A 20,138-nucleotide genomic window follows, 5' to 3' on the forward strand; every position below is an offset into this window, starting at 1 on the left:
AAGTGCCTAGCATTTCTATAGGCTGATATGTGAGTTGGGGCAACTCATTTAATTTCACTCTGCTTCTGTTAACATTCACCCCACTTGTAAAATGGATATCTGTCCATTTAGCATAGACACTGTTTCTTACTAAATAGTGTCTAATACAAAGGGCTATTAATTTAGGAAGGGGCCTATGTAATTAACATGCAGAAGCTTTCTCTCTACAGCCCATGAGAGTAAACATTGTTTACACTGTTTTCCTCCAGTCTTACTACTTTGACCGTGATAATGTGGCCCTGAGGCATATGGCCAAGTGCCTTAAGGAGCAGTCACATGAGCAGAAGGAGCATGCAGAGATGTTTCTGACTACCAGAACAAGAAAGCTGGACGTATTGTCCTGCAGGATATCAGGGTGAGAAACAAAACGCCAATGAACAACTGCAACGTCTAGGGAAGGCTTGTCTTTGTGTACCAGGAAAAGACAATGCATAGAGGGAATGTGTGGGCTAGCTATCTCAGCATTTCCCTTTTCTTATGATTGGTCTAATTGCTCATATATAATTTTCTTGGCACCTAACTTGCTTACCTCCTTAGAGTAATAAGTGTTTGTGGAGCAGAGAACTTAAAATATAAATAGCTCCACTTAAGTGTGTCCAGAGATTCTGAATGGTCGGCTTTGGGTTAGTGGTCAAGTAGTAATACGGCTATCAGTCTGTCCTGACTAGCAATAACAGAAGCCTAGAAAACTCCTAAATATTGGGAAGCTAGTGCTGGCAGAAATGAGTGGATGAAGATTGACTTGGGATTTCCCCCATCCTTGAATTTTACTCAGTCTTAATCCTTCCTCCACTCCATGCAAGTATATGCAGTATCTAAGATGACTGAGGGCCTTATTCACTTTCCTGGCTGGTATTACAGAAGCCAGAGCAGGATGAATGGCGGAACAGCCCAGAGGCTCTTCAATGGGCCCTGCAGCTGGAGAAAGCTGTGAACCAGGCCCTAGTGGGCCTCTTCAAGCTGGCTACTGAGAAGAATGACCCTCATGTGAGTATGGCCAGGACTAATGTGAGCAATTCCTTTATTGAATGCCCTGCCCTGTATGGGAGAGATGAGTCCTTGTCTTCTCCAGAATTCTGTTTCCTGGGTTGAAAGCCATGTTGTTTTCTGACATGATTTCCTGTCCTTACATTTATGCATGTTATAAATGGAATGTCAAGCCAGATTCTGTGATATGTTGCTTGTCTCCTAACTTGTGCACAAATAAGTGACTAGTATCTCCTTGATCTGAGATGTAGAGTCACGTTGATAGTGAGGACTCTACCAGCTTCTTGGCTTAGAAGCTCAGTGCAGAAGTCATTTATCTTCTACTCCAGTGAGTGACTGATTCCCTTTCAAACAAGGTGCATAGAGGTAATGGGACACTTATTGCCCAGGAATCTATGAAGCCAATTCCCCTGTTTTATTTCCATCTAAATACTCCAGTGCTATAGTTTTTGGAGCCCCCCGTAAAGATTTCACACCATGCAGTGATAAAAGAGCAATTGAAGTCAATCTTCATATGTCTAACACTACCTTCACAGAGCTACATAGTGAGAACAGGTTGGAATCAATGCACCCTAATCATCCTGTTGGCTTCTGCAGCTCTGTGACTTCCTGGAGTCTGACTACCTGCAGGAGCAGGTGAAGGCCACCAAGCAGCTGAGAGACCACGTCACCAACCTGAAGTACCTGGAAGTGTCCCAGAACAACATGGGAGAGTACCAGTTTGGCACCCTGGGGGAGAGCAGCTGAACTGCAGATTGGAAATTGTTATCCAGAATATAAACTCTGTATGAATGACTATCTAATGCTGAGAATAAGCTACAATATATCATCTCTGTGTTGCTGTTTCAATGGAGTCTCTGACAAATGATTTACTAGTATGGAATCTCTGACAAATGATTTACTGTATGGAAAGTACTAAACTGAGCATGGGGGAGAGGATATTATTGGAAGGGTGTGATACATACAGCCCACATTCCATACTCCTGGGTTAAGCTGTTCCTTTGAACTGGCACTTGGTATTAAACTGTCCCAAGCTTGTACCTAAAGGATCTACCTCTTCTTTTTGGGAGTGTGACAAAGGAAGCTCTAGGTGGTCCTACTCAGTGCAAGGGGGCAGAGGCTTGGTCAGATTATGAGGTGGGGAGGGTTGGAGGAGTGAGATTAGCCCATCTCTGACTTATCATACACAGCAGGCAAACAAATATTGAGATGAATGAAACACCTCCCACAGCTCTATTTTAGCTGGTATCAATCAGTGAAGAAATAAAATATCAAAGGGGTGGCAGGTGATTCAAATTCTGTCCAGTGGTTCAAATTCAGTCACACTGTAACTCCATGAAAAGCAATGAAGTGATCTTTATTCTACAGCATCTTTCTGTCTGTCTCCAAAAGGGCTCTGAAGCTGCTTTAGCCCTACTCTAGCATCCCAAACAACTAACTTGAAGGGGCAGGGCACATCTAACCAAGAACAACACCTAATTCTGCTAGATGGCATGAATAGCCCTTTGACATTCTATTCTAATACCTAGATTCTTCTTCATATTCTCTTGCCTATCATACTCTCCAGAATAACTGCGGCTATAGCAGGTTTCAGAGTAGCAGCCGTGTTAGTCTGTATTCGCAAAAAGAAAAGGAGTACCGGTGGCACCTTAGAGACTAACAAATTTATTAGAGCATAAGCTTTCGTGAGCTACAGCTCACTTCATCGGATGCATTTGGTGGAAAAAACAGAGGAGAGATTTATATACACACACACAGAGAACATGAAACAATGGGTTTATCATACACCCTGTAAGGAGAGTGATCACTTAAGATAAGCCATCACCAGCAGCAGGGGGGGAAAGGAGGAAAACCTTTCATGGTGACAAGCAAGGTAGGCTAATTCCAGCAGTTAACAAGAATATCAGAGGAACAGTGGGGGGTGGGGTGGGAGGGAGAAATACCATGGGGAAATAGTTTTACTTTGTGTAATGACTCATCCATTCCCAGTCTCTATTCAAGCCTAAGTTAATTGTATCCAGTTTGCAAATTAATTCCAATTCAGCAGTCTCTCGTTGGAGTCTGTTTTTGAAGCTTTTTTGTTGAAGTATAGCCACTCTAAGATCTGTGATCGAGTGACCAGAGAGATTGAAGTGTTCTCCAACTGGTTTTTGAATGTTATAATTCTTGACGTCTGATTTATGTCCATTCATTCTTTTACGTAGAGACTGTCCAGTTTGGCCAATGTACATGGCAGAGGGGCATTGCTGGCACATGATGGCATATATCACATTGGTAGATGCGCAGGTGAACGAGCCTCTGATAGTGTGGCTGATGTGATTAGGCCCTATGATGGTATCCCCTGAATAGATATGTGGACAGAGTTGGCAACGGGCTTTGTTGCAAGGATAGGTTCCTGGGTTAGTGGTTCTGTTGTGTGGTGTGTGGTTGCTGGTGAGTATTTGCTTCAGATGGGGGGCTGTCTGTAAGCAAGGACGGGTCTGTCTCCCAAGATCTGTGAGAGTGATAGCTCGTCCTTCAGGATAGGTTGTAGATCCTTGATGATGCGTTGGAGAGGTTTTAGTTGGGGGCTGAAGGTGATGGCTAGTGGCGTTCTGTTGTTTTCTTTGTTGGGCCTGTCCTGTAGTAGGTGACTTCTGGGTACTCTTCTGGCTCTGTCAATCTGTTTCTTCACTTCAACAGGTGGGTATTGTAGTTGTAGGAATGCATGATAGAGATCTTGTAGGTGTTTGTCTCTGTCTGAGGGGTTGGAGCAAATGCGGTTATATCGTAGCGCTTGGCTGTAGACAATGGATCGAGTGGTATGATCTGGATGAAAGCTAGAGGCATGTAGGTAGGAATAGCGGTCAGTAGGTTTCCGATATAGGGTGGTGGTTATGTGACCATCGCTAATTAGCACCGTAGTGTCCAGGAAGTGGATCTCTTGTGTGGACTGGTCCAGGCTGAGGTTGATGGTGGGATGGAAATTGTTGAAATCATGGTGGAATTCCTCAAGAGCTTCTTTTCCATGGGTCCAGATGATGAAGATGTCATCAATGTAGCGCAAGTAGAGTAGGGGCATTAGGGGACGAGAGCTGAGGAAGCGTTGTTCTAAGTCAGCCATAAAAATGTTGGCATACTGTGGGGCCATGCGGGTACCCATCGCAGTGCCGCTGATTTGAAGGTATACATTGTCACCAAATGTGAAATAGTTATGGGTCAGGACAAAGTCACAAAGTTCAGCCACCAGGTTAGCCGTGACAGTATCGGGGATACTGTTCCTGACGGCTCGTAGTCCATCTTTGTGTGGAATGATGGCTTATCTTAAGTGATCAGTCTCCTTACAGTGTGTATGATAAACCCATTGTTTCATGTTCTCTGTGTGTGTGTATATAAATCTCTCCTCTGTTTTTTCCACCAAATGCATCCGATGAAGTGAGCTGTAGCTCACGAAAGCTTATGCTCTAATAAATTTGTTAGTCTCTAAGGTGCCACCGGTACTCCTTTTCTTTTTGCGGCTATAGCAGTGTATAAGGGTAATGGTGGACTGATGCTAATTTTATGTAGTAGAAGAGACTCCTATGACACATGGCTATATCTTGGACGAACCTTATTGAATTCAGCTGGACAGCACTGGAGTTCATTGTATTAAAAAAGCAAATGTTCACATAGTAGGGTTTGATTTTATGTACCATCTCTAAAAGGGAGGGGGGAAGTGCTAATATAATTTCTCCAGTTATCACCCATTTGCAGCTTTGGCCTGGGGAGGGACCCATTCTCCAGAGGATTATCTCTTCATCCTTTCTGCAAAGCTTCACGCTAGATTCTCTAGAGCCCAGCAGACCAAGAAAAGACAGTGAGATAAATAACCTGCATTTAAACTGCTTCATTCTAATGCAGTAAATACACAGGGCCCGGTCCATGGAGGGACGCAATCCTCAGGGAAGGGTTGGAAGAGCTGACACTGACCAGGGTCCTTCTGCACTGTGTGTGTGGGCAATCAAATAAGGTTAGTAGCATGAGTGTAGTTTCTTTTAATTTACTGTTTTCTCTAATGTTTTTTCTATAAGAATAAATAAGCTTGCATAGAAAGATCTGTGTGGTAGCTTAATTGTGGGCAGTTACCTTGTTAGTTTCTGAAAGAAAAAGCAAATGGGTCTGCTGAGGAAGACTTGTCTTGCTGGGAATACACAGTGAAAATGGGGAACTGTTCAGCCTGGAAATACCCCAGTGAACAGGGAGAGGGATGCAACTCTCCACCCAAGAAAGGCAATGGCTGGGGAGCTGGAAGACTGAGAGAAGGTGCCCTTGCTGGACCAGAAAGGGGGAACACTAGTGCCATTGCCCTGAACTGCGGCATCCTGCCTTCTCAGTTTCTTTTACCACTTGTTGCTGGAGCCCTTTCTCTCTCTTCTGTGGGCCCTCCCGCTGTTCCCCAGCTAAGGTCCAACTCTCCAACCTTGCTGGGGCTGGTGGGAAAAGTACTGCTCACAGCATCCCTGAGGTGCTAGAGTGGACACGAGGTACTTCATAATAGTTCTGGCCATGCAGTCCAAATGCATCCAGCAATTTCAATGTGTTCATTAAGTTACACAAAGAAAACTCAGCTTTAAAAAAATCTGCCATGGAGCCTCCTTAGATGATTGTACTTTCTGGCACTGCACTGCAGAAAAGATGTTAACCCCCACTGTGTCCTGACTCCTGGGGCAAAGCAACTCTTCCAAGCACTACTGGGAGTAACTTGCTTTTGTATATCACATCTATGTTTCTGCCATGATGGCTTTATATCATGTATAAATAAAGTGGATGGGAACTCCAGGGAGGTTTCCCAACAGCCTGTGCTTGGACATTTGCTCCCACTGCCCACCCAGCCTCTATCGTGGCAGATGCTTCCTGCTGGACTTGCTCCTTGGGTTCAATGAGAAGCTGTTCCCTTTCAGAGGGGAATAAAGAATATGAACTCCGTATTCTCCAGTGCTAGACAGGATAGTTGCACAATCACAGAAGTTTGGAAAGCTGGTCAAAAAGGTTGGGATGAGATGAAGATTCCTGCCAGCTTAAAGCAACACTACCTAACCCACTTCCTGGAATGCCACAGGACAACACTGCCTAAATGATCTTTAAATAACTCACTCATGGCTGAGGCTAGATAGGCATAGCTTGTCTGAAGAAAAGTAAACATTGGTCCTTTACTGAAGAGAGTCTGAATAAAAGTATTACCCTCATATCAGCTATTAAATATGCAGCCACATATACAAGATTAGAAAATTCCATGGAACTATGAACCACCTTACAGTAATGGGGCTGCTTGTGTATGTATATGAATGGTTCAGTGTTTTCTCTTTCTGTGCTTTTGCCTGTGATTGCTATGAATTTTGGATCAAATCTGTTTTCTTATACACAAATGTTTGTTTCAAGGGGTAGAAGAATGGAAAGTAGAAGATGTCATTGACTAACTGGCATGAATCACATGGGTTTGGGGTATGTGAGATTGGCTATGGAACCTGAAAGACAGACAGAGGTGGAACCGTATCTGTGCCAATTCTTCCCATTGTTTCTATGTTACAGTCCCCATTAATCATGAAATGTCCATGCTGCACTTTCTGTCCTAACAAACCCTGGGATTCTTGAATGCAACAAGAAGTAACTCCAGCTACAGATATGCCAGGCCATGCTTCTATTGATTAAACAGCTCTGACATCTCTCAGAAGGTCAACATGGGAAACAGTGGAGCTTGAACCCACCAGGTATCATTGCGTCACATCCTCTTTCTGCACCTTCTTTCCACTGGAGAGGATTGATCAAGAACCAGCAAATGAGCTGAATGTGCTGTTCTGGGAGCCTCTACATTCCCTCCTTTTTCCTCCAGGGGGTATAATGGCAACAGGAGAGTTCATGTTGGTGAGTCAGCCACTCACCAGTGCAAATTCTGTGAGGGTCCCACCTACAATGCTGATTGGGGTCTTGGGGAGGAAGAGAACTTTCATTGGGCAGTAGTACCTGTAAATCACAGTAAAGCCTCCTCTGAACAGTATTTATATCAGCTGTGCTAAGAAAAAAAATTCTGTTTCTAGGCTGTGTGCTTGTGCTAACAGTGTTTGAACAGAATGGGATCTATTGATATTTGTTATTGTTACTTAGGGCTAGATCTGATAGATTTAGAAATGGAGTCCTAAGTGTATCAGAACTTCCATGCTGAGTGTGAGGCTGCTGTGAACCGCGTAGTGAATATGGAGCTGTACGCTAGCTATGTCTATCTGTCTATGGTAAATGTGTTTTTTTTTTTTTTTTTTTAAATAAACACACATTCTTGTCTCATTATGGTCTAAGAGAGATGGGCTTCTTTTTTCTAAAAAGTCTTTTCCTTTTTCTTTTCTAAGTCTACTTTCCAAGTCCTAATTTGTAATGAATTCCAGTTGAGGATAGTATGTAGTTTGTGAGGCTACAGAGCCCTATCTGTATAAATCAGAGTTGACTATGGAAAGACTAATGTGTTGTCTGCAGAATGATGTCATTTAGAGAGTTTATTCTTACAGGATTGAATGCAGGGAACTTAATACAGCTAAGTGAGACTCAGGAAATCTGGCTTTGATTCCTAGCTCTACCCTAAGCTCTCCTGTGATCTCTGGGCTGCCACTTAATTTCACTCTTTCCATTCCCTGTTCATCAAAGAGGATGAATGCTCCTTGACTGCATAGCCTGAAGCACAAAGAGTGTTTCTTGCCAAGTATAGTGCCTTCCAACACAGTGGGCTGAAAACCTAGGTTAGGGTCTCTAGGTTGCTATTCTAGTCCAGATAAAGTGTCAGAATCTCCTGTCTCTCTAGCCCACGTCCGTAAACATTGCATTTGCTATTCTTCAGTCCTACTACTTTGACTGTGATGATGTGGCCCTGAGGCATATGGCTGAGTTCTTGAAAGAGCAGTCCTATGAGGAGAGGGAGCATGCTGAGAAACTCCTGAAATATCGGAGTAAGCGAGGGGGGCTCATTGTCCTGCAGGACATCAAGGTAAGCAATAAAGAAGCATTGTGTCCCTAGAAGGGCTCCCATAAACTGGACTTCAGAGAATGGGGTTAGTAGCTGTGCTTGGGGTGTAGTACTAATTCTCTTCTCTAGCAGTAAGTGATAGGCCTTGCTCAGGCATAGCATTTCTAAGAGTGAATCCTGTAGCATTAGGGAGAGTTGCATGGTTCAGGAGCACCAGACTTTGGCCATCTTATGGTAAAGGGTGAGTATGGACATGGGCTGATATACATGAGCCTGTATTAGCTAAAAGCACAGAACAGGCTTGCTTACCTGTGACCTGACCATCTACTCCCTCACTTCACAAGCAACGGCTTTGCTTTGTATTTATAAAACATGAAAATCCAGGGATGCCTAGTGCTGTTAGCGGTGGGGTGGAAAGCTGCCTTGGTTGTGAAACTACAGCTCTACAGTGAGCACCCTGAGGTGTTTTATTCTCCAACAGAAGCTAGAGCGGGATGAGTGGGGGGAACAGCCTGGAGGCCCTGCAGCTGGAGAAGACTCTGAACCAGGCCCTGCTGGACTTGCACAAGCTGGCTACTGAAAAAAATGCCTCTCCCCCCCATGAGTATGGTAGGGGAAAGAGTGAAGGCAGTAGCTACACACAGTGCTGCTTTGACAGAGATTGGGGTGGGGTGGTGGTGGGGTTTGATTCTCCATCTGAAGCAGCCCTGAAACTGGGGATGTTTGTGGGAGGTAACAATGCATAGATCCAACATCATACATTCTCAGTATGTTTAATTTCCTATCTTGGGCACAAAGTAACCAGGCTTCAAACCTGTACAAGCTACCCAGTGGAGAAATGACATTCACCCGCGTATGGTCAGGAGAATCATGCACACATACCCTCTGGCTTGGAATACAACATATGCTCCTGCCCTCACCACTCTGTGTAAAAGACAGTGAGTGGCATGTCGAATACTGCAGCATAGAAAAAGATTTGTTCCTGCTAGTCCTGTGTATAAAGGGGAGACTTAAACATGGAGAGGGTAAGGTGCCTACCTGCCCTTTGTGTGCCTTGAAAACTACTCCTCAAAGGGCCTCTCTAGCCCTTCCCAACCCCAGGGGAAAATGCCAGGTTGATGAGAAGCTGTGCTAGCTTCTGAATTTCTGCAACTATAGGGTTTTCATACCCTGGTCAGTAGTGAATACTCCCATTCTCAAGTGACATGGGCCATTTACTGCACATGAAATTTGAGAAATCTTAATCTCATTACCAACAGCCCTGTTCCCTAGCTATTTCTTCTACACCATGTACAGTACTAGAGTCTCTGAACTGTCCTATAGTTCATTGCTTCAACACCATTTCTTGGCATAATGCCCAAAATGGGGGTCACTACATGCCCTACTGCATACTAGAGAGCAAGAGTGAGTCCATGTACCCTAACCATCCTCTGTCTTCTCCTACAGCTGTGTGACTTCCTGGAGTCTGACTACCTGGAGGAGCAGGTGAAGGCCATCAAGCAGCTGGGAGACCACCTCACCAACCTGAAGTGCCTGGAAGTGCCCCAGAATGGCATGGGAGAGTACCTGTTTGACAAGCTCACCCTGGGGGAGAGCAGCTGAATGGCACAACAGAGCTCAGAATGCCTTATGCTTTCCTGGAACCTTGTATCTAGGGCAAAGAATAGTTTGACAAATCCTTAAATGCTGAGAATAAAATTCTCTAATCCCTGAGCCTGGACTTGTCTTTGAATAACATAAGCCACTTAGAGTGAGCTTTTCCCCATAAGAAACAATCTGTGGTGGAGGCTATATTTCATGATTTGTGAAGTCTGATTATGCCAGGGGAGAAATTAGGGCTTGATTACATCACCCTAGTGGCAATCATGAAACTCTCTGCAATAGAGAAACCAGCACACAATCTGGCTGTACTACAGTGGTTTTAAAGAGGTGATAGACTTACTAATGTAGCCATGGGGTGAGAACTGAGCTGCCAGTATCTCCAAGTTGGTGCCAATAACCCAGAATCTTATAGACCTATCTAATTATGCATTTTTTTTCTTTACTCTGTATGTTTCACTAAAAACCAGCCTGAAGTCTTAGTTCTCTAAGTGGCTTGATTTACTCTGTAACAGTGCACTTAACCACCTTAACTTTTATTCTGAATGCTCCTGCATGTCCTTACAGAATCAAAAAAGGAAGCTAGGGATTAAAGGCAACATAACCTTGACCATGCATCTGTCTGCTTCCCTTGTTTGTTCTGATATTTCTGGAACCTCTCGGCTGGCTCCCTGCCCTTATGAGGGAAACTGGGCCGTGTGCTTCAGGACTATGTCATCACAATCAAAGTAATAAATCACGGGGAAAGGACAGAAGCTCTGTGGAAACAATGTTCGTTAGCTTGGGATGCAGAGACTGATTCTTATATGTTAATTACATTAGAAGAACAAGAGAAGCCCAAACTTGGGTTAGGAGCCTATTATCTTTGACGGTATTTATCTGTTGCTAGAGCATTCATAATGAGATAAATGTAGGGGAGACTTGTCATCTCTCTATCATCAAAAAATAAATCTTGCTACTCAAATGTAAACTAGCTTCCATTGTTAAAATAATGCACGAGTCTAGTGCCTCATCACGAGAGGGATGAGAGGGGCACTTGTTGGGAATATATCAGCATAATGCTGAGCAATGGAGAATAATAAGAGCAGTGCCTGGCATAGGGCAAGGATGAAATAAATGTTGTGGGAAGCAGAGTGGTTGTAAGGGCCTTGAAGTTTCCAAGCAGAGCATGGGGCAGCCATGACTACACCTGAGACAATAGACTGACTGTTAAACAATAGAAGCTTATCTGATGATGCTTCAACTTCTTGGCTCATAATAAGCTTTCAAAGCATTAGGTTGTGCCGCAGGTTCATACAGCGGGATATGACCCACTACCCCCTCTGTAACAGGAGAGGATTGGCCTGAACAGAATGTGTGACCTCATAAGTTGAATGATCAGTACCTCTTCTGGCTAGGCCCTTTGGACTCTTTAACAGATAATCAGTATAAGTGTTTTTTCCCTGTATTGTAATCAGTGAGTCTACTTAGTTCTTCAGGAATGAAACCAGAATGACTCAACTAATCTGATCCTGTTCCACATCAAAAACTGGGAAGATGTGTGTTCTTTAAGCGGTTATATTGGGTGTCTCAAAGCTCACTGTAGCAGCAATGTGGCAGAGGGACTAGCGCTGAAGGAAACATCCACAGGTATATCTTACTTTTGATTTGCACAAAGTGACAGATGAGACAACGTGATCTATGCTTTCTTGTCCCTATCTTGACAGCAAGGTTTACTTACTTGTATTAAGGTGAGATAACGATTAGCCCTGGAAATGTTTCATGGCATAATGAGTTTCAGAAGTAAGCCTGCTACCCAAACATCCTCTGGGTAGGGTGATAGAGCAGGGGGCTAAAAAAAGCTGGAAGAACAAATTTGGCTACCTGGTTCTGGCTGATTAGGGGTGAGGAAAATCTGTCCCATCTCTAGCTGTTCTGGCTCTACTTAAAAGAGCATCAGGATTTCTGTAAAGTGCATGGCAGTGTGCAGGCTGGGGTGTGTGAATTTCAGAACACCCCAAAGTGTTGAGTGCTAACTGGCCTGTTTGGATGCTGCCAGTGTGAGCTAAAAGGTACCTAATTGATGTGAATACAGTCCTGTTTGAAAGAGGATGGTTAATGTGAACTAAGTACCTTTTATTCACTCCAGTGCTGTCCACATGGGGGCAGTTAGCATGTGGGTGTGCTTTATAATTCACCTTACTCCCCCATAATATGCACTAATGTGCACTTTAGACAGTGGCACATGCTTTCCTTGCTTGTGTACAGACTGTCTGCCTTGCAGCATTAAACCCTAGTGTGAGTGCTGCTGGGGGTAAGATGAAGACAAGTCACAGTCTGCACATCTAAATAGTAGTATCCATCTGAACATCAAGAATTAGGAACAAGCCTTCTGCTGACTGACGGGAACTTACTGTGTAAGTTGTGGTGCTCGGAGATAATAGTGGATTTCAGCCACAGCTCTAAAGAGTGTAGTTGTTCCATAAAGACACTTTGCAAACATGACAAAGGACATTCTCTTTGGTCTGACAAAGGAGTAACTTTGCCTTTATAGAACATAGAATTACTTGATTTTTCAGTGTCTACCTTCTCTCTCCTCCTTGTGATAAAGAGACAAGGCAAGTGGCTTCCAGCTATCTAGTGGGAGAGCTACATTGAGACCAAGAGGCAGGCTCTCTCTACTGAGTAACAAAATGTGGCGCAGAATGTCATTAATCTTATTAAAAAGAAAAGGAGGACTTGTGCCACCACAGACTAACAAATTATGCTCAAATAAATTTGTTAGTCTCTAAGGTGCTACAAGTTCTCCTTTTCTTTTTGCGGATACAGATTAACACGGCTGCTACTCTGAAACCTGTCAATCTTATTGCCCACTCTAAATTTTCCTGAATCTCTTTCTTCTACAGCACCTGCCCTTCATTTTGTCTGGCTGCTGGGAATTGTGGCACATGAGTAAGCTGTGCTTCTCCTATGTTTTAGGCAACAGAGGAAGGATGGTTTGTGTGTGTCTGGCATTTGAAAAGAACTCAAAAGTTCTGGGTTAATTCCCAGATTTGCCACAGATTTTCATGTGTGAGGGTGTTTAAGATTAAGCACCCAAGAAGTTCTACTGACATCGTTGTGTCTGCAGAATGAGGGCCCTAGCACATAAACTCTGACGACACAGGGCTGGTCTTTCATTTTTCTGTAAGGCAACATGCATTCCTACGGCTCTGGATAAATAAATGCTGTTGTTGCTTGGCCTCATCACTCAGGCACATAACCATCCATTCTCTCTTTGTTCTGGACACAGACTTCATCTGCAGCAAGATGCATCACATAAGCAGGAATTACTGGTATTTAGTAGTGAATTCAGGGACTAGTAAGAACCATACTGGCTCTGCAACAGACATAAGCCATTATTTATTAATAAAAACTAAATGGTATTATGTATCCACTGGGTTCATGACCAAATCCTTGTTTTATCTCTTCTAAGAATGAAGTAAGTGACCCTAAAGATAGATGTTAGGAAATCACAATGGATTTATTAAAGCCAGAGTTTGTCTACACCTGTCAATACCGAACAGAGAGGCTAATACCCTTATTTTCAATGTTCTCTGCAAGAAGGCTCCAGAGGGTCTGCTCTTGTTTTAATTTCCTATTCTCTTCTATCCAGGAGTGTTCTGGTTCCAGTAACACTCAAGTCCTGAAATGGGAACATAGAGATTATTTCAGTGCCCCAAAAGACCCACCTCTGTCTGTATGTTTTTTCTCTCACCCACACACCTGATTGTAGACTCCATATTTCATTGTTTCTACGGTCCCCATTTTATTACATGCAGCAGTAGCATGCGGGTAAGGCACATCTATTTCCTCATCTCCAATTAGTTTTCCTGCTTCCCAGTCATTCAACCACTGAGAGATATTTCGTCCTGCTTCCTAGAGATGAAATGAGTAAGGCATGAGAAGTCACAGGGCTGCTTCTGAAAACGAGACTTTGACCAGACAAGTAACAGGATGTCTCTGTGCTGGAACAGACCACATCCAGTACTGGAAAACTGGAAGAGAAAATAGATCTCTGAACTGTGGTTCTGGAAAGTCAGTAAGGTCCAGCTAACTGCTGTTCTGCTCGTCAGACAGGAGTGAGATATTTGAGGAAGAGATTTCAGATCTTCTTTTACATTTGTACACTTCATTTCATTTGTATCACTACCAATAGCTGCTTAAGACAGGGAACAAGGAGGATGAGAAGCAGCCATTTATTGAACCAATAAATACACTTTAAATAGGACTTTTTCATTTGTCAGAGGAATCAGAGAGACCTTTCTTTCTTGCAGATCAATCACAGGCATTTCCACCTCTAATCCTGCTATAGAGCCGATTGAATATAATCTGAGTTGTCAGCTCTACATCCCACATATCCACCCGGGAAACCACAAGTCAAAATTTACATTGGACAGGATGGGCTGCTCTACTCTGTCCCTGTCCTGCTCTCTGCTAAACAGTGTGGGCCATGTTCTGCCATTACCCTGGTGTTCCTGTCTTTCTCTGTGTTGTGTCTCCTCTACCCATGCCACTGTGATCAAGTAGATTGACATGTCCATGCTCCAGTGTCTGCTATGATGATACGCTTTGGGGTACAGAAGAATCTGAGAGATGGGTCTCCAATGCAGCCTAACAAACACAGGTGTCATGCAAAGTTTCTGGCATCCAAGAAGCTCTGACAATCAAAAGCAGAATTCATTAATAGAACTCATTAAGCCATGTGCACAGAAGGCTTTATCACCCCAGAGTCCCCATTCCAGCTGCTTCTCTTCAGAGCAGGGGCTTGCGGGGAATCACACTTGTTTGCTGCTTTCTCCACAGTAGCTCAAATCTCCTGGTCAATAGAAACAAAAACACCAGGGAGAGAGGGATCTGACCACACTAGTGGAGGAAAATGTCCACAAAGCTCAGCAACTCTACTTTGTTTCAGAGCAGCAGATGCCCAACTGCCGAGTCATGATGTGGCAATGCCGTGCTGATTGGTTCCTTGAGGGGGAAGGGATTTCCATTGGGTGGCAGAAGCTACCCATCACACCCACACCATGCTCCAGACAGTATTAAAACCGGCTGTGCGGTAAACACTTTCTATGTCTTCTCTGGGGTGGGTTATTTCAGGAGGGCATGGGTAGGGTTTGGTGAGTGTTCAGCTCTTGTTAGCCTTTCTTTTGTGAAGTGCTGTAATGGAGTCTCAGGTACGCCAGAACTTCCACCGGGAGGGTGAGGCTGCTATCAACTGTATTGTGAATTTGGAGCTGCGTGCTAGCTATGTCTTCATGTCTATGGTGAGTCAGAGGCTTTCTTAGGAACTCTTTGTCTGATTTCTGCTTCAATTCTTACTCCAAATACTACAACAAAGTCCTGTGAAACTTTTTTGAGGTAGCTGAGGCTTCTTAATAATAGAAGTATAAATGCTTACTCAGAGACTGTAGTAACTCACCTGGTTGCTTTGGCAGAGATGGAGTTGTACAAGAGCCCTAGGGAAATCTGAGAGTACAACAGAGATGGGACTAAAACTCTAACCCTATACTACTGCTATTGGATTATACCTGTATGTGGCATTTAAGGCCTGTATGAACTGAGTTCTACACTAGCAAAGATCTTTAATATCTCAATGTCTGGCTGGGTGTATCAATCTTATACTTCTTCCCAGTCTTGCTACTTTGACCGTGATGATGTGGCCCTGAGGCACATTGCTCAGTTCCTGATGGAGCAGTCCTATGAGCACAAGGAGCATGCAGAGAAGTTCCTGCAATACCAGAACAAGCGAGGGGGATGCATTGTCCTGCAGGATGTAGAGGTGAGGGGGTGGGGAATACAGTCTCTTCAGTGTAGTCTCTGATCTATAAGATGCTCTGGGGAGAGATTACTGAACTCAAAGCTGCTGTATTGTAGGGAAAAGATTCAAATTCTGCTTGGCATCATATACTTCTGCTTTGTGTAACAACTTCCCATAGATGGACACACACCATCACATCAGGTAGGTGATGGGCTCTACCTGCTTACTGTGCAGGGTGTAACCTAGGGACTAGAATGCTTGTGATCCCTTTTCTATATAGCCATATGCATGAGAGGCATAGTGAGGGAATAAGCTTGGAGAGCTTCTGCTTAGTATGCAACCTGTCCTACTAGGTGAGCTCAGTTAGCTGCAAATGTCTTGAAATCACATAAAATGTGCCTCTTTCAAAATTGCACTATTGGTGTTGACTTCTAGTAGAAAAGGGAATAATGACCTACATTGCAAAGGGACTACTAGCATACTGGCCATAAAATACTAGAGGAAAAGAAGTGAAGAGCAGCAAGGCAGATTTCCTCACTAGGGCCTAAATGTTAGCAGAGCTAGAGCAGGTATGGGTTGTGACTGACCTTCTTGGTGGCTATTTAACAGAAGCCAGAGCAGGACGAGTGGGGGAACAGCCTGGAGGTCCTGCAGCATGCTCTGCAGCTGGAGAAGACCTTGAACCACGCCCTGCTGGACCTGCACAAGGTGGCTACAGAGCAGAATGATCCTCATGTGAGTACAAGTTGGCAGGAGGGGTTGCAGTCAGCAAACTTCAGAATGGAAGTTAATGGAAACTCAGATTAAAAATATCTTCCCGGTTTGGGGGGGAAAAACAGGGTTTTGGTAAAAGGACACTTTTTTCCAGGAAAGTTACAACTGTTAATTTTGAAGTTGTCAAATCTTATATTTTTAGCTTCTGAACCACTTTATTTCAAAAAATTTTGTTTTCTCTCCCTTTCTGGCCACACAGTGTGACAGAATGAAGTGTTTAAGTTCCCCAGTTTTCTTCCTTCACCTTCCACTCCAACTTCTAAAATGGCTTCCATCTCTACAGAAGCTATTTTCCCTCCCTCCTTTGAGACCATAGAGGGGCACTAATTGGGGTGGGAATTAATATGGGGTTATACCTGTAGCAGATTGAAAGGGTGGCTTTAGCCCCTAAGTGAGGGCCTAGTTCATGCCACTATATGTAGTAGTGTTTTCTCCTTCTTTACTTCACTCAGTTAGTCTGAGCCCTAAAATAAATCCTTTCTGAATTAAGCAGCAAAATATCAATGGCCAGCAATTCTCATGGATAGGCTCTAGCTACTGCAAAACATTCTCTCATGGTCACAGTTGTTCCTCATTAGAGTGAAAGTGGCCCCAGGAATTCCTGGACCTAGCTGGACAGGAATAACAGGAGGGGAGCCCTCCTGAAAAAAAGCAATGGTTAGCTAAATGGAAAGCCCTAAACTGAGGGGGCAAACATGTAAAAGTCAATGCAGTATAAAACCAGCAGAAAGGTGAGCATGGAGAACTAAAATGGGAGGTAGCAAAACATATATTTAGAAATAGTGTAATGTCTGTACCCATGTCCTTTACAGTAAACTTAACCTCCTGCCATGCAATAAAAAAGTGACACACTCTAGGATATTTCCTGCCTACATCGTACAGAATGTTCCTGGCTGAATTCAAAGACTATCACCAGTATCCGCAAAAAGAAAAGGAGTACTTGTGGCACCTTAGAGACTAACAAATTTATTAGAGCATAAGCTTTCGTGAGCTACAGCTCACTTCATAGGATGCATTTGGTGGAAAAAACAGAGAGCTTTTTCCACCAAATGCATCCGATGAAGTGAGCTGTAGCTCACGAAAGCTTATGCTCTAATAAATTTGTTAGTCTCTAAGGTGCCACAAGTACTCCTTTTCTTTTTGCGAATACAGACTAACACGGCTGCTACTCTGAAACCTATCACCAGTATGAAATCCTCTCTAATACTTCTCCATTTTATGTATTGGCTTGGGGTGGATGTAGGGGGTTTGATTCTATGTAAACTGCCATTGAGGTGTTTTATACTTTTATGCTTCAAACTTTAAGAAAGAGCAACCTTTCTTCCTAGTCCCAGGATCCTCCATGTCACTCATTCTGCCAGCTCATACATAGAATGTACAGTTAGTAAGTTAAGATCTGTGAGACTAAATGTCAAGTAGTCAGCCATCTCTCTACTAAGCACATAGGAGCTAGAATGAGTTCCTGGTTTCCACTTTCTGCAGCTTTGTGACTTCCTGGAGTCTGACTACCTGGAGGAGCAGGTGAAGGCTATTAAGCAGCTGGGAGACCATGTCACCAACCTGAAGCGCCTGGGAGTACCCCAGAATGGCATGGGAGAGTACCTATTTGACAAGCACACCCTGGGGCACAGCAGCTGAAGGCTGCACTGAGAGCTGCAATGTCCAATTGAATATATTGCCCTTCCCATTAACCAGTCAAAAGATGTATTGGTTAAGCGCTGACAATAAAACTTAATCTAGGATCTGTGTGGCGTGATTTTTTTTTAAGTGTATGCAATGGGATTTTGGACACATGGTGACCACCTGTCCTGTAACAAACAGGAAAGAATGATAGGAGTCATCTAGTAGACTGAACTGGCTATTTTGGGTGCTAAGAAAAGGCATTTGAATGGGGTAGAGGCAACATACAGTCAGTACCATGGTCTGGGCAACAGGGAGGGAAGCCTTTTCTCTGCTAGCAACACATTTCAAATCTTCTACCTGAAACTCAACTTCAGAGCGCCCGAACCTAGACATCTGGGTAAAGTAATAGTGGTCTGCACCTTGTGTCTAAGGCTCTATCCTTATTTCTTCCTTCTATTCCTGCCTCCCTCCCCCCACTTCCTGTGACCACTTCTCTTCTAAATATCTTTCTAATTACGTTGAGAGAGGGGCTGACAAATGAGTTATCCTCTAAATAGAGGGTTTATCACTGATGACAAACCCTTTGGCCTCTACCCAGAACTAGCTACAGTAGATTCTCCTGTTGCGGGAAGGAGAGTTGAAGTAGTTCAGCAACTAGGGCTGGAGTATACATGGAGGCATTTGAACAAAATCAGTAGTGGGTGACCTCAATATGTATTTCTTGTACTGAAGCATTTTCACTTCCAGAGGGAGGAAAATGAGTGGCAGCGTGGCTTTCTGCATAGGGATAATGGAAAAGGTGACCCAGTGTCTCCTATTAAATTAGAGAAGAAAATTGTGGGGACCACATGTGACTTGCAGGAAGGAGTGAAATTGAGATCATGCAGGGCTTCCAATTATGGTTGCCTGACATTGGAGGGTTACAATACTCGCAAAGCTACTGCGGCAGGCAAATAATCACCTGATGATGGCAATGGCTAACATGTATATAACTTCACCCACTTGTTCCTGAAAACATCTTAATTCTTCCTCTTGAGCTGTTGTATGTATCTTCAGCAATTTGGCAGATTCTACAATAGAAAAGAGGGGGAGGGGAAATACATATGCCTGGAGGAACTTCGTTGGCGTTGTGGCACCGCAGAGCGGTCGATGGGATATGCACGCAACTGGTATAACTCTGAAGCTATGCTAGTTTACACCAGCTGAGGTTCTGGTCTCCTGCAACTTCTTTACACTTGGTAATAGAAATTTCATCTTTGCCAAGAATTGGTTAGGCTTATCTTGTAAAAGCAATAATTGGAGCTGGCCAGGAAAGGGCATTTCCAACCTGTGTGGAATTTTGGGTCTTTGAAAAGTTCTTCTGTGCTGAATGTAAACCAACTTAGGGTGTGTTTTCTTGTCTTCTACAGCCCACCAGGGGCTTTCCAGTCCTCTTCCTCTTCTGTAGCTGAGAATCAGTTCTGTCTTGCTTTATACTATTTTGGCTAAATATCTTCCCTCCAGTTGCTTTGCTGCAGCAGAATTCTCTATGGTATCTGAAGGCCATGGAATGGGAGATGAGGAACTAAGATGGTGACATGCTTAGGAATAAGCCCCTTCTACTGCAGCTGTGTCTGACTTATTTGGGAATGTGGACAAGTTGCTTACTATCTCCTTGCCTTGGTGAACAACCTTCAAACTAGAGAACTTTGTTCTCAGCTGTGGTTGTGAGAAGGGATGTTAAGTAACAATACTAGTTAGCTCAAACACACAAGTGCCAACATGCAAAAGTCTGAGGGTTTTCCTCTGGGAGGACAGAGGGACAAAGATCCCATAACTTAGCATGACATCATAGCTCACCACTGTAGGTTATGTGCACTGAAATGCAATGGTGCCTATCCTAGATGGAACAAATCCATCTTCTAACCTTTCTTTCCTTTTCTGGCTGCAGCTGTGTGGCTACCTGGAGGAGCAGGTAAAGGCTATCAAGCAGCTGGGAGACCACCTCACCAACCTGAAGTACCTGGGAGTGCCCCAGAATGGCATGGGAAAGTACCTGTTTGACAAGCACACCTCTAGATCTTCACAGACAAGGTGTAGCAACCTAGGGCCAAGTGCTAACAAGAAACCATTCTATGCATCCAGTATCTTGTATCTTTGATTTGGTCAAGATGACAATTCCTCTTCTGCACAATCTGTGCAGATGAGATGACTGGTATTCTGGGCCATGGCAGTAGGATCCTACTCACCCTGAGGGAGAGCAGCTGAACAATGGACATGGGAGGCTCTCCTTTACCAGCATAGTAAAGCTGGGTTAATGGTCATCCACGTGCTGAGAATAAGATCTATTAACCTGTTGAAATCTCTAAGGTGTCTTTCTTTCTGGGGGTG

General features: G+C 43.8%; 1 protein-coding gene and 2 pseudogenes across 4 annotated transcripts; all 3 read left to right on the plus strand.

The window, feature by feature from the left end:
* The first annotated feature begins 212 nt into the window (after positions 1-212).
* LOC119841321 lies at positions 213-2,008 on the plus strand (annotated as a pseudogene).
* Positions 2,009-7,169: 5,161 nt separating this feature from the next.
* Positions 7,170-9,706, plus strand: LOC119841429 (annotated as a pseudogene).
* A 4,955-nt stretch (positions 9,707-14,661) lies between these two features.
* On the plus strand, positions 14,662-19,923 carry LOC119841428 (ferritin heavy chain A-like). Of its 4 annotated transcripts, XR_006275035.1 has the most exons (6): positions 14,678-14,877; positions 15,246-15,392; positions 15,488-15,572; positions 15,981-16,106; positions 17,628-17,672; positions 19,729-19,796. XR_006275035.1 is itself a non-coding variant. In XM_043494831.1 (5 exons), exons 1-5 carry the CDS (start codon positions 14,776-14,778, stop codon positions 19,906-19,908), a joined length of 600 nt encoding a protein of 199 aa, XP_043350766.1. In that variant the 5' UTR covers positions 14,678-14,775; the 3' UTR covers positions 19,909-19,923. The 4 variants fall into 4 exon arrangements, 3 of the variants coding, with proteins under 3 accessions (XP_038224791.1, XP_043350766.1, XP_043350767.1); XM_043494831.1 differs by lacking the exon at positions 15,488-15,572 and having other exon boundaries at positions 19,729-19,923; XM_038368863.2 differs by lacking the exons at positions 15,488-15,572; positions 19,729-19,796 and having other exon boundaries at positions 14,662-14,877; positions 17,628-17,887.
* The last annotated feature ends 215 nt before the right edge of the window (positions 19,924-20,138 follow it).

Source organism: Dermochelys coriacea, chromosome 12, assembly GCF_009764565.3.
Source record: "Dermochelys coriacea isolate rDerCor1 chromosome 12, rDerCor1.pri.v4, whole genome shotgun sequence".
NCBI classification, from domain to species: Eukaryota; Metazoa; Chordata; order Testudines; family Dermochelyidae; genus Dermochelys; species Dermochelys coriacea.

Coding starts and splice junctions, on each gene's coding strand:
- LOC119841428 (XM_043494831.1), top strand. CDS start 14,776: ATGGAGTCTCAGGTACGCCAGAACTTCCACCGGGAGGGTGAGGCTGCT. Junction 15,393..15,980: donor TTGTCCTGCAGGATGTAGAG/GTGAGGGGGTGG, acceptor GCTATTTAACAG/AAGCCAGAGCAGGACGAGTG. Junction 16,107..17,627: donor CAGAGCAGAATGATCCTCAT/GTGAGTACAAGT, acceptor CACTTTCTGCAG/CTTTGTGACTTCCTGGAGTC.